This window comes from Dermacentor silvarum, unplaced genomic scaffold (genome assembly GCF_013339745.2).
Source record: "Dermacentor silvarum isolate Dsil-2018 unplaced genomic scaffold, BIME_Dsil_1.4 Seq1040, whole genome shotgun sequence".
In the NCBI taxonomy this organism is placed as follows: Eukaryota; Metazoa; Arthropoda; class Arachnida; order Ixodida; family Ixodidae; genus Dermacentor; species Dermacentor silvarum.
The window spans coordinates 21,150-35,727 of record NW_023605487.1 but is presented as its reverse complement, the minus strand read 5'-3'; the positions used below and the strand labels follow the sequence as shown (position 1 = coordinate 35,727).

Below are 14,578 nucleotides of genomic sequence, written 5' to 3'. Positions count from 1 at the left end.
TTTATCAGCATGAGTTGCATTATGGTTGCATCTTCTGTTGCAACTGCTTAGAAAACTAAAATATAGTTCTCCTCCTTCATGTCCGATAGCAGCGTGGAAAGTCTCGAAAGTGCCGTTTCAAACCATTGATAGACAGCTAGTGGTGCCCAATGGGCGCGGTACGGGAAGAGTTAAGGGTCTCGAGATGTTACTCGGAAAAAGTTTTTCTTTAAATATTTGTGACAGCTAAATGAAACTTTCACCATTTACAGAGTTAGCGCTCGTCTTTTCAAATATGCTTTAAGTTTTTTGACAACAATGAGGTTAATTTCTTGCACACCATGCATCTGTAAAAACAATGAATTTTTGTGCAAGCTTAGGCGATAACAGTGAGCACAAGAACACACAAAAAATAGCTCATATTGCTCCCAATGAATGGTATAATTCAATGAAGGAAAAAAATAAGGTTTAGCATTTGTGTTTTACTCTAGAAAAAATTTCCAATGCCGAGTTTCAGTTTCACCATTCTCAGCGAAGAAATTTTTGAAATTATCTTACCGAATATGTTTGTGCAAAGATATGGAAGTTGTTTCTTTGAATTGAGGACATGTTAAAGCATAAGCTTGACAAATTTCATTATGTTCAGACTATACAAAGTGGAGAAATTTTAGTGCTCGAGCTCTAAAGATGCTACAAAATGAAGAACTGAGAAAAGCACATTTGACAGTTAAAAAAAAGTCGCGCACTAGACCGGCGCGGAAGAAAAATTTTTCCCTGCATTTTCAGCAAAAATGCGGCACTGCCGAAGTGGGCTCTGGGAGAAGACGGTTAGGCCTACACCACCCGCGACAATTCAAGACCAGGCAACGCCGCGGAGCCAAATTCCACGTGCGTGAAATCTGGGTAAATTCGCACTTTCACGAGCCATGGTGAGTGCTTTTTGAGTTTTTATAAACTTTTAGTTGATTCTCAGCTTTGCTTTTTCAATAAAAAAGGAGGCTTGGAGGAATACAAAACACAAAATCGACTTCTTTCGGAAAAAAATCTCGGTTTTTCGACCGTCATATCCCCTTAACTAACCAATCGCCAACCAAATCACAATGGGCAAAATAGAAAGGTGCAGCTGACTAGAGGAACGTTAATAATGTTTTGACTAACGTTCTTCCTTCGGTGTCAAACACTAATGTATCTAAATTCTGGCGCATCATGAACCCTTCTACAGATGATATCACCCCGACTAACTCATTCGACAAACCTGTTCCTATTGACCCAATGCACAACTATTTTGCAAACCCAGTTTAGTAAAAACTTTTCTTGTATACCTAACCCAGATTTGAGTTTTATGGCGTAATGTGATTACTTACCCAAGCTTCGAGTTATTACTTATGCAGCTGCTCTTGCCAGATTGATTGACAATGTGAAATCGCATTCATCACCAGGCTACGATTCTACAGGCTCTAAATTTCTGAAGAATACCACCGAGCTTGGCACAATTATAGCACTAAACACATAGCACTTCGCACTAAACTTTTTCAGCAATCCTAACACTCATCAACTTCACCCAGACAATAAAGAACTGGGAACCTGGCTTCGCTCTACAAATTAGTTTTTAAGTTTTCTTCTGCTAATTATAGGTAATATCTCTAATGAGCGCTAGTTGTAAAATGCTAGAATCTACACATGAACCTTCTGGCTTCAAATGGCTTTGTAACTTTGCAAATATAAATGCTACAAATTACAACAATTATGCACTTGCAGAGAATCCTGTTGCATTTAAAAATATACAATTGCTTCAAAGCCGACACACTGCAGCAAAATGAAGCCACAAGCACGAATGTAAACTAACCATAGTGCCAAAGCGCTACAACCGGGTAAATCTCGTACTAGCAGAGGGCAATCGCAACAGCTGCCACAGCCTGGCCTGCTCAATGCTGCCTGTGATAGGTGAAGGAAGGCAAACAAGACAACTGCAACTGATCACCATTTGAAACACAGCAGCCAACATACACGATGGTGGCCACATGTTTCTGGGGCATGCAATCGTTTCTGGTGCTTTTGTAAACAAAATGGTGGTGGCCACATGCTGTTGCAGCATTTGTATGCAATTTAAATGGACAGAAAACGCATTTGAGCACTTTGTGAACTCTTTTAGCGGTACACGACTAGATAATACGGGGACTAATGTTACAGCAAATTACGTTAATACGGGACTGCATATGTGTGACATTTCGTTGGAATGTCAAATGCATTGAATCCTATGGGGATTCACCGGGGATACAAAAATGTTTCATTGAGGCGAGAATTTTGTTAGCTTGCACTTTGGTTATCGTGGGATTCGACAGCCCGAGCTTACAGCTTATGAGAAATTGTTACGTTTGCGAGGGTTTCAAGAACTTGTGCTTAAAATCTATAATTGCATCAATGCTGTCCCCTTTCATTGTCACAAAAGGTGTATTGACAAAACTGTGATATCAACTTTTACAGTTATAAACTGAAAAGTGAGTTTATGAAATTTTGCAATTTTCAATAATTTTGCTTAAAATAACGGATGGGCTGAAGAGCAACTCCAGCCATTTTTTTTTTTTTTGAAGTCAACGGATGTGAATGAAATTTTCTGAATGTGTTCTTCTGCATGCTTCTGTGATTTCTTGAAAACGTAAGGCTTGAGAGTTGCACAGATTCTTTGGAAATGAATTTCGTTCATTCCCTCGAAACACCTGCCTTGCCTGCTCCTCTGCTACTGGGCAAATTGCGTTACGACGTAAAAGAAGGTATACGCCGAGCATGCTTGGAATGAATGGCCGAGGACAGGGCAAAGGAATGAGCTAGTGATAGTCAGCTAGTGTTTGGCATGAAAAGTTGCCGTCGCGAAAAGTTACATTCTGGGTGGACGGGCAAGAAGAGATGGGAGGCAAGTGGTGCTGCATTCTTGGCTGCACGAACTCCAGCCCTCGCCATCCGCACTCACAGTTTGAGCCGATGTCGATCGGCCGAATTTAAGCCTATCACAGTTAACAAGTTTGTGCATCTACTGCTGGCGGACCCGAGCGACCGACATGAAGTTATTTAGCCATTCGGATGAAGCAAACTGCTTCTGTAATTCAGTTTTGACCATTCGTATTTGAAATAAACCATTCCTCATTTTGCACAGTGCTCACACAAAAAGCTAGAAGCGACGACACGGCACACTGCCAATATTGGTACCTTGCCGTTCTCAAACGCGGCCAGTCGCACTCGCTGGCACTTCCCCAAATTAAATGCAACTACGTACACGGGTGTATTTTTACATACCGTTATGCCGACTCATTATTTAAGCCTCTGAGGTGCACTTCTTGCCCGATATCCCAAATGGGCAGCAAGCGGAGGCCCTTTCGATACGACAGCGTAAACAAATGCCTCGTTCAGCTGCCAACGGTGTCAGTACTTGCATCAGCATTTCTGCAAGAAAACTGCGTGTTCTCTAAGCGAACAATCGTGCGCGTGATGTCCTAATCTACGTCCACTTTACGGGACACATTAATTGTGTACACGAAGAGAATAAAAAGAATGATAAGTAGGCAGCTTAACAACGCTCCCGTGCTACGGTCTCGCTCGCTGTTTTCGACAGTGTGTGGTCACTCGTATCAGCCCAACTCAGTGATGCGAAGGTGCTTACATGCACAAAATGTGCGTGTTTTGCTATGTTACAACATTAACTGGCATCAATGATGAGCAGCTAGCATTATTTCTCAAGCGAACAACCAACAGTCGCTGTACCTGCTGATGTAAACAAATTCACCGGTCGGCGTTCTTGCGGGATACTAATGCGGAAAGTCATGCTCTACATCTTACATTGAGTATGGAAATCACTTCCCTAAGAAGGGATAGAACACCTAAAATAGCAAGCGGCACGTAAGATATCAGTGGTTAGTGCTACCTTCTTGCTGCAGCGCGATATGTGGCACATTGGCTCTCGTGTTGGCGGGTCGAATGGGAATGGCAATTCGTGGCTATTGAATTTGTCGGAATCATAGCCGTCACTGTTTTGACTAACCCGAAGAGCTGGTGCAGCTGACATTGTCACCCGAAGGTCAGGCACGGTCACAAATCAGCTGAGTGCTCTACCGGTTTTGTTCGCCCCGCGAGCGAGAACGGCATGCCTTGCAAGCCCTTTTCGCTATGTGCCTCTCGTGACGCCACACGAAGAGGTTCGCTTGGCTGCTCAGTCGGGTTTCATTTTTACACTTTTTTGCTTACTTAAAATTACTTTCAAACCTGCGGAAGAACGCTACTATCAGACACGTAACGGGGGGGGGGGGGGGGGGGGGGACCTAAATATTCCATTACCTGGACAGGGTCAAAAAATTGCCGGAGTTGCCCTTTAATCAAGCATCTCTTTCCTACACTCTTTACTTTTTCTTTTAAAAGTCAAAGAGTAATCAAATTGGCTGCAGTCGAGCGAAATGATTTCTCCATTTAGACAGAATCTGCTTGACTACTTGGTTCACAGCCACCCACAGACAAGTTGTCATGTGTGCGGCCGTAGAATGTTCTTTTTATGCAAGCAAGCAAGACATTACAATTGTTGTAGAAGAGTTTTTTGCATTCCACAACTCTAGCAATTTTATTATTGCGATAGCAATTATATGGACACTTCAACCGGATTTCTGCCGTCGGCGTCGCCGTCAGGTTCCGTATACATTTCAAGGGCGATAAAATCGTCGCCGCGCGCCGTATGCGCGAGCGAAAGAGCGCGGGCGACGCGCGCTATCACGGAGGGCGAACTCCCCCGTGAGCTGTGAGAGCCGTGAGAGCGAACGCACGGTGGAAAGCAAACGCGACCGTCGCCCGCAAGGCCGTGGGGGTATGGGAGGGAGGGAGGCGGCGCTGTGCTCCGGCACCAAAGGCGTATCTTGCCACTCAATCTCCCACGCGAAAGCAAGAAACGGGTAGAGGGGGGGGGGGCAGCTTCTTCTCTGCCAACAACTTCTCCTTTGCCCGACGGTGCCGGTCGCCCGCACCGTCTCTTATCTCCACACGGCTGACCTTTGTATGCGCTGTGCATTCGCCGCTCAGTTTCCGTTGAAGCGATAGACCGCGCGAACCTGCGCTTGCTGCCAGCGTTAATTTTTGACAGTCGTTGGCTGCGGTAATTCAGTGTGATCTATTCATGTTTGCTTGTGCGCGCTGACACCACGATTGTTAATTGAGTTAGTAAGCCAATGTGTCCAGGTTTATGCAGCCGATAAAACTACTATCCCTACTCCGAATAGCTCTCTACTAATTTGCTATCACAATCGATACTTCGCCTTTCGGGCGAAACTGCGACATTTTATTCCTATTACATCAAGTGGCTCACGCATATTTCTGCTAACTGAAAGTGATCTTGCAACCTCCTGCCAGAAGAAGGAACAAAATATTTAACGCAGCTCCGTAGTCAGTCCTTGCAGCATTCATTTTGTCCAGGTCCAGTGAGGAACAACTTCTAGCGTGGTATCCATTTCTTGTTTTCTTGCGCTATTCCAAAGAGGCAATTCTGGTTGGTGACAACTGTAGGTGAATGGTACTTACTTGCCTCCTAAATAAACGCAATATGGATGTTTGGTTCAACAAGGACAGGTGTTGCTTCCAGAAACAAATGCACAATGGCTGCAGGAAGCAGTCCAACCCATTAGGCTTGCTGTGTAATTGATCCAGCAGTTTGTAATGTTGTTGCATTTCAGTACACAGAACATGTCTGTTGCACTCATTTTGACACAAATTTTAATCGTCGCCCACCATATCAGAGCTGTGCAACTTGTTTTAAGCCACAAGTTTTTCCAGCATTAGAAATTCTCCTCCAAAATAAAAATGCAATTTTTTAGGCATGCATAAAGCTGCCTGCTTTCGCGATGACTCGTGTACTACTGCTAGCATATTTTACTAAAAGTTCCGGATAAAGCATGACACTTAGTCTACTTTGTAGCTCATCACTACTGTTTGAGTAAAAAGCTGATATACAGAGCTATGCTGAGCAGGGAACACTACCTCAAATGTTTGTGTTCCCAAGACCATGGATTAACATCACACTTATCAACAGGGCTAATGACACTGCCACAATTATGCAATTTTTTTCCCCGCGAACACACGCTTCACAAGAGGAAATGAGGTAGCACACATGCTAGCTCCCACTTCATAAACTGATACAGTAAATGAAAGACACACAGTGCGAACATGCAACACCACGTGCATATATTTCAGCCGCCACACTCGTGTATTATCACTGCCCTCTAGATAAAGCCACCAGGGTTCTACAGCCTTGGCTGGTATCATCAGGAGGAGAAACTGGGGGCAATCCTCGCTCATTGCCCAAGTGTGCTCATCACAGCACTTCCTGTGGCTAGCACGGCCGAAAATGCACTGGGGACTTGTTCCTTGAGGCTGGGCCTGTTCCAAAACAACCACTGCTCGATAACAAGAGTATACTGGAACATAGGCCACATATTCTGGTGCATTTTTCCTTTATTTTCCATACCTGCCAACCTAGCAACATGAAAATTCAGGAGACCGCCGTGCAAAGGAGGGGGGGGTCAAAAATGTTTTTTGAATCCCCCTTCCCCCCCAAAAAAAAATGTTTTGCCGGCATGCAAAGAGCTCACATCACAACAGCATGGGGTACAGTGTAATCCATACTTGTCACTTTTCCACGAGATGACAAAGCACGGAACTCAGTCATGTATGATCTCAGAAATACTTGCAAGTACTTCTTGGCTTTTGAAAGCGCCATCGATTGTTCCAACTAAACTCGGAGAAACACACGGCGTTCCACACTTCACTCGATGACTTGACAAGGCCAACGGAAGCCTAGGCACCCACGATCATTTAACGACTGGATTGCTAAAAATGCGCTAACTAGCTTGAGACGAGCCAATTCGGAAAATCCAATATGGCAGTGCCTGTCGGTTGCTCGCATTCGTGGTAGTGCCGGCGGCCGCTACTTCGATTCAAGGTGCATGCTGGTGATTAACTGCTCCCGCGCTGCTTTCCCACATGGTTACATTATAGAGCGTAATAGGATTATAGCGACAGCGTGTAAAAAAAAGCGCTGTGGTGTGGCAGCCACTTTCTGGGAGATTTGAGGTTGCAGCCGTACAATCGGGAGATGTGGTGAAAATTCGGGAGAGTTGGCAGGTATGCATTCCTCACTGATCCTTTCTGCATCAAGAAGCACACCTGGAAGTCCGTACATAAAAGGGCAGATCACTTACGATCACAAGTTCCTCCTTGGCAGTGAGCTTTTTGCCCAAGTTGAGGCCTATGACGCTGACACCATTGGGCCGCTTACGAAGTTTTTGGATCTCCTTGGTGTCTTGAAGGATTTCCCTGCGGCAAACAGAGCGCTTCATCGGTGAAGATATCTCGAGCTTATCTAGGGCATGAGGTTGAAAATTCAATCTCTTGTTTCTTACTTAGTTAGATTCATTGTCGAACATCCCTGCTTCATTGTTTCTTCCAAAAGAGATATAGTAAAAGCTGTCACCCCACACAGCGAAACAAACTTCAAGCACCAGCTTCATGACAAACTGTTTTATTCCTTTAACATTAATTTGTAGCTTAAACAAGCAATAATGGTTCAAACTCTTTTCAGCATGTTTCCATCTTTAGTAAACATAAGCTCACACATGAAGAATGTACACCCTTGCAATTTTAGTAATATCGCGCAGTAATATCAGCAGGACAACCGGCCAGCACAATGCAAGGGAGAACATCGGCGAAATGGCCAAGAGTATGCATGTGCGTGCAGTCCAGCGCAAGTGTCCTTGGCTGTACTGTTCTGCTAGGTGGAATCACCTCCTGTGCTTTCTGCTGCGTTATCAGTAAGCCCCCCCCCCCCCCCTTTTTTTTTTTTTCATTTTGTATGAACGCCTTACACAGCCATGTGGAGAGTGTGAGCACTGGGGAAGTTGAGACACACTCACCGACGTTGCTGTCTTCGCTTACTTTGTAACATTTCTTTTTTCATGTGTGCGCGCTTGGAAACCGTGTTTTCGGATTAGATAAGGCATGCAATTGTATTGCGCCAGCTGACACTGTAAGACGTCGTGATTGCAGCTTCAGGTATTTAATAATGCCTTTACCGTCTATATCAGCAGTGACTTTTGCGCGACGTGTAAAATGCCTTCTCGAGTGCTGAAACAAACGAGAGAGGCTGCAATATACAGGGCATCCCATCTATCATGCACCAAGATTTAAAAATATTCAAATGCCACATAGCGGAACAGAACAAAGGTAATGTTGTTTGGCGTCGCTTGACTGAGATTATTTTTAGCATTCTGCCTAATTACATAATTAATCAACTTCTCAAATATTATAATTAGATTAAAAGTGTCAGTGAGAAAATTGTAGAGCAACATGAAAAACTCCCGATACAGCTTTCTGTTGCTCAATCCATGCTGCATAAAATGTTTTTCAGAGCGTGAAAGAAGCCCGCGAATACATGCAAAATTCCTGCATGACTGGCTGCTCGAAGCACTTTGCGTGTATCCGCGGGTTTCTTATACGCTCGGAAGAACACTTTTATGTAGCAACAGAAAGCTGTATCTGGAGTTTTTCATGTTGCTCAGTCAGTTCCAAGGATGAGTCTTTCCCGTCGGCATGTTTGGGCGCACTTCCAAGTGCCAGTAACGGGCCAGGCTGGTCCAATTGATTTTGACGTTCTGCCGACTTTCTCTTCGGTCGCTAGATGACATACACACTCCATTCGTCTAAGTTCATCCCGTAGAAATTTAAAAAAGCGCGGCTTACATTTTAATGAGTCACCAAGCTCCAAAGATGATCTGCTCCTGCATGGAAGCACTGACAGTGTTTCCTGTGCTATAGGCACATCAGGTGAGTCTGATGTCGCCTACTATGACAATAGTTTCGATACGACTTGGCAATAAAAGAAATCATATGGATGGAGCCTTCTACCAGCACTTCCTCATTTCAAATTTATGCATTTTCAGGCACAAGTTGCACATTTACTACAGCCCCATGTCATATTTTTGAGTCTGCAAAAAAATCGCTATCCAGATGTGCAATAAAAAGAAATGTCATTTTCTGAATGCATTTTGGATTTTTTCGCCAGCACTTAACGGGTTAACAGTGGTAGGACAAGGAATGCATTGAAGCCATTTTGAGAAGGGGACTTGTTTGTATCAGCCCTGCTTTTGAAAACACAGCAGTTCCCCCACCCGTTGCCTGTCAACTTTGTTAACAACTTGACTTGCTCTTACTCTGCTTATTCTCACCCCCGCCAATGGAGGGAGAGTGCGTAGTACACAAATACACTGCTAAGGAAAGCACCCTGCCATTCGCTTCAGCGGTGCAGCTCTGAACCACGCCGTTTGTTTCAAAAGGTGCAGAAAAGGTGCAGGGGCTGGTTTACGATTTTGCTGCTGCCTCTCTGCTGTCGGTGCCGACTTGGTGCAGGCCTGCAGGTGCGAAGCAGCAGACGACAAAGCACACGAACGCCCCGCTTACGCGCGTCTACGCAAGCGCGGGGTGGACTTGCGCTTCCGAAGCCGATGCGGTTTAGCACCTCTCAAACTTACGCATTCGGTTCACATTAGTCGGACAAAACATAACGCCTGCACCTCGGCATCCGTTTCGAGTGTCGCGTTGCGCCTGCACCGCAGAAATCGAGCAGCACAATTTCTCTACTTGTCGTGCACCGCTGTGAACTGGTTCAAGGAATGGGTCCAGGCGAATCGAACGGACCTGTCGTTTCAGACAAGCACTAGCCTGTGTGGCGTTCTCTGCAAGGCGTCTGCTTTTCGCACTTTCTAAAAAGCAAACCTCAGGCAGGTACCCCAATTTAATGAACACACTAGAAGTGAGCGGGAACTAGCAAGTGTAATAGTTTTGGCATGGGCGAATCACAAGATGCATAGAGCTCACAGATGAGTCGGTAACAACAGCGGCGATTATGCAGTGCTAGAAGTAGCGCAATAAAGTCGGCCAGAAAAATAGGCCCGGAATCAGGCAAGCTTATTGAAAAAAAAAAAAAAAATCGCGTGACTTGATCGCCGGATCTTTCCTCAAAATGCGATCAGTCGCATCATCGCAATGACAACGTTTGCGTCGAATGCCTTTAGATGATCTTGTGGTAACCCATGTGTCACACGGTACACTTTCGATCGCGATCGAAAATGCGGCAGCCCAGCCGCATAACATGCAGTTACGAAATTTCAAGAGAGTTTAACCACATTACGAATTTGTACATTAAGTATTTCGAGCGACGTTTGAACAAATAGAATTTGGGATGTATGAAACCAATAAACAGGAAGATGTAATTATTAATCAATATGCACGCCGACTTACCTCGAAATATCATCTTCTCCATCGCTTCCCGAGCCATCCTCAACCGAAGACTTGCGTTCCCTGAAACACTTGCGTTTTCTCAATCCACTTTTAAACGCAACACAAGCATCCCCATCAGAACTGTCTGCCATGTTCCGAGTTAAATGTTATATGTTATTACCACGACCAACGCCTCCACGACCTACTGGTCGTCGTGGTTATTACGACGTCTGAGAACGTCGCCCTCGAGGGCTCCATGGTCGCTGCGCATGCGTGAGCTGAGAGAAGGTGAGAAAAGAACAACCAATGCCTAGTAAATACTAGTAAAGGAGGCATTGGAACAACCCTCCTTTTCAAAATGTGACGTCAGAATTTTTTTTTTTTTTTTTTAACTAGCTACTTCACAAAACATCCATACAAACCAGTGATGTTCCGTGCAGGGAATTTTCCCTTTTTCAGGAAATTTTCAGCCGTCATTTTGGACAAAAGGGAAAAAGGGAATCTTCGCAATATTGCAGGGAATTTCTGGAAAAACATCGTGACACAATGCGCTTTCGGATTCTGCAATTGTTTCCGGCGCATGCAGCAGGCAAAAGCATAGCCTTTGAGATTTGTTATTGTTACTTATATAAAGCGATTTCTTGTTTACGTTGCGTGTTTGATTCGGAACCCAGGGGCGCGATCTTGTACGCGTTCCAAAATGGAACGGAGGCGGTTCGTTCCATCGAGCCGCACACGATTGGTCAATTTCAACCGCGACGTTCAAATTGACCAATCGTGTGCGGCTCGATGGAACTGAACGCCTCCGTTCCATTTTGGAACGCGTACAAGATCGCGCCCCAGATTTCCACAACGTATTCACAGCACATGGGCTCCGAGATTGCTACGTGACATCGTAGTGGAAGACCTCATTGTTTCGTTATGAATGGGCAACAAGCCACAAGCATCCAATCCAAAGAATAATCCAAAGAGGAGCAGAGGTAACTTCTGCGGTAGGGTGGCTATCCATGCTAGAAGGGGAGGTGTGAATACCGGCGGCGCAAGCCTGACCCCTCAGCGCACCGATGCCACAGGGTGGCGCTGTTGACCGAGGCGCGGTAGCATTAATGAAACACAGAGCACTGTGGGGCCACAATAAGTATGAGGTGGTGCGTGGAATCTGGAAAGGAGTAATGGTGCCAGCGCTAACATTCGCAAATGCCATTATATGCTTAAAATCGGATATATTGGCGGGTTTAGAAGTTAACCAAAGATCAGTAGGCCGGTTGGCTTTGGGAGCACACGGTAATACGACAAATGAGGCAGTGCATGGAGACATGGGTTGGGCCTCTTTTGAAGTCAGAGAAGCACAAAGCAAAATTAGTTTTGAAGAAAGGCTCAGGAACATGGATGAAAATAAATGGGCGGCTAAAGTGCACAAGTATCTCTACATGAAAAGCGTGGACACAGAATGGAGGAAGAGGTCAAGGAAGTTGGCAACCAAGTACAGGATAATCGAAACTGTAAATAGACAACCAGGGGTCATCAGAAAGAAAGTGAGAGAAATAGAGACCGTGAATTGGATGCAAAGAATGGAAACGAAAAGGACAATGGAGATTTACAAGAATGAGAAGAAAGAAATTAGAAGGGAAAATCTGTACGATAACACAAAGGGCAGTGCCTTGCTATTTGAGGCTCGAGCCGGTTGCCTAAGGACGAAAACATATCGGAACAAATATTCGGAACTAGATGAGACATGTGTATGCTGCAGTAAAGATCCAGAGACCACTCAGCACATCCTAATGGAATGCGACGGGATCCACCCAGCGAGAACCGTAGGTAACGTGCAACTCCCAGAAGCGCTTGGGTTTAAAGTGGAAGGAAACATAAACAGATCAGCCGTAGAGATCAGCAAGAGACGATTAGAGTACTGGTGGAAAAAAAGCAGGGAAAAGATCGATACGACCTGATCTCTTAAAATCATAGGCAGCGACAAGCTAAATTTTTGAAAAAGGTATACAAAAATGCGAGATAAAGAACATGTGTAGTATACCTGATTAAATCAAGCAGGCTAGGTGACTATTTGTCGCCACCCCGTTTCAAAGGGGATGCCAATAAATCATCATCATCATCATCGGGAAGGCACGCAACCGAAATGAGCGCATCGCCAGCCTCGGGTATCGCGCGTTGTCTGCGAGCGTCATGGAATATACGTAGATCTTTATCCATGAAATCAACGTTTTATCAGCCCACATCACTACTCCTGTGAGATTTTTCGGGCCCAGTTCGCATTGCGTCGATAGATTCAAACGCGGTTTTTTTTTTTTTTTTTTTTTTTTTTTTTTTTTTTTTTTTTTTTTTTTTTTTTTTTTTTTTGTCCTCCGGATCAGGATAATAGGGGCTGGGGGCTCTGGAATAATTTCGACCACTTCGGGTCCTTTAACGCGCACTCACACCTTACGGCACACAGGTGCCTTGCATTTCGACTCCCTCAAAATGCGACCGTCGTCGTCGAGGTCAGCAGTAATCACCCTATGCGTGCCGTACGTACGACCTGTAAACTGCAGTCATTACCCGGTTACTTCTCGACGTACAAACCACTTTGTGCCAGCGCTTGAAGACGTGTAGCATGTCCTTTCGACGCTCAAATAAGCAATTTACTATGATTTCAGACAGCAACAGATCTGGTCATAAAATAGTTTATTTAAGTGAGGAAAACAACTATGGGAAAATTTGATCTACAACACGCAATATTTCAGTGCTTTTAGTTTATTCTCAGTGCCCTGCTGAGTGACACCTTTAAGCAAAAAATGAATCCTTGTTACGCAATAAAAACGTTCAACTGATGCTGTCAGGGCAGCAAAATGCTCTAGGCAACCAATTTTTGGCACATCACCAATTGATCAACTGCATAAACTTTGCCACAGCTTTGGCATGCAAACGAGTGAGTTTGTTTTCAATAAGGGCATTAAGTGACCAGCTTGTAGAATGGTTCTGATAGACTGATAGATATAAGAGGCCCCCAAGGTCCCTTCTGTTTGTTATTTAGATTCCACAACGGTTTCGTTGTGAAGCTGCCCAGCCAAGTAGATGCACAGCTGGCGCAAGTCCTTCTCCAATGAAGAACACCACCATTTTGGTTAACACAACAGGCGCGGCATTTCATTCAATGCAAACTCTGCAGTCCAGTAACGAGCAATGTTTTGTTTAAACTTTTGCAGTGACCACAGTTCCAAAGGTCGCTTAAGCTCGATAATGAACAATTCTTCTGCGACTGGACTGGGCATTCCATCCCGCTGTATATTTACAGCCTCCACGTCTGCCGGTGGGCATGCATTCCCCCGTCTTGTCAATAGACAAGCGCCGCTTCTCTTGTAAGATAATAATAATAATACTTTATTCGTACTCAGAGAGTCGAATATGTAGTCCGGCATACAGGGTCATAGTAGGCGGAACTTTTGCGTGCCGAACCTGGGACCCGTGGAGCGTGTGAGACATCTCTTCTTTTTCTTTCTTTCGTCAGAGTCCTGCTAATGTATTTTGGCAAGTTCGGAAGTACTGTGGGCACGGCATCGTCTGAGAGGGCAGGAATGTGACGTGGTATCAAGACTGCAGTTCCATTAATAAAGTCGCGAACGATAAACCTAAGGAAACAAAAAATAAAAGAAAAGGCGGTGGTGATCAGATTGAGCTAGCCTCGTGAATAATACTAGGATGGCAATTCGCAATGCCACGACGACGCTGTGCAACACGCTATGTATCGCGAGAAACACCACAAAACAGGCGACGAGACCAAAACTGACGGCGAAGGCACGGAGGCGAGGCGAGGCCGGCAGGCCGGCGCGGCTATGCTTCCCGCGCCGCGAGCGGTAGCGCCATATTTCCCCTGGTGGCATCGGTGCGCAAGGGGGTCAAGCTGCGATGGATGGATGGATGGATGAGGCTGAACCCTTTAAATCGGACGGTGGCATACGCCACCTAGCCATGACCATTAACATAATTTGTACTTTGTGGTGGGTGAAATTTCACCCCTGCCTTAATTTTATCCACCAATCAGATAACCTCTGCTTGGTTATTTCTACCCGCTTAAAGTCTATTTTGCCTTCACTGTCCCTAAACCCCAATGCTTTGAAAAAATCAGCCCCGTTGCCTTGCACTGTAGGGTTAAGCCCCTTACAGAAAAGTATGAGGTGTTCAGCCGTTTCCTCTTCTTCTCCACACGCACAGCACAACGTGTCTATACCTTGGTACTTGACTCGGTACATCTTAGTCCGCAATACTCTCGTCCTGGCTTCAAACAACAAAGAGCTTCCCCTAGAAT

The 14,578-nt window shown here is 45.1% G+C and overlaps 1 protein-coding gene across 1 annotated transcript in view; it reads right to left on the bottom strand.

The window, feature by feature from the left end:
• LOC119434397 (telomere length and silencing protein 1 homolog) overlaps window positions 1-10,508 on the bottom strand; it is a 31,542-nt gene extending 21,034 nt beyond the window's left edge. Inside the window, exons 1-2 of the mRNA XM_037701557.2 lie at window positions 10,300-10,508; window positions 7,206-7,320 (exon numbers count right to left, since the gene is read on the bottom strand). Of these exons, the coding sequence (XP_037557485.1) occupies window positions 7,206-7,320; window positions 10,300-10,430 (246 nt within the window). The 5' untranslated portion in view covers window positions 10,431-10,508. The remainder of the gene's footprint in view (window positions 1-7,205; window positions 7,321-10,299) is intronic.
• Window positions 10,509-14,578: the final 4,070 nt, after the last annotated feature.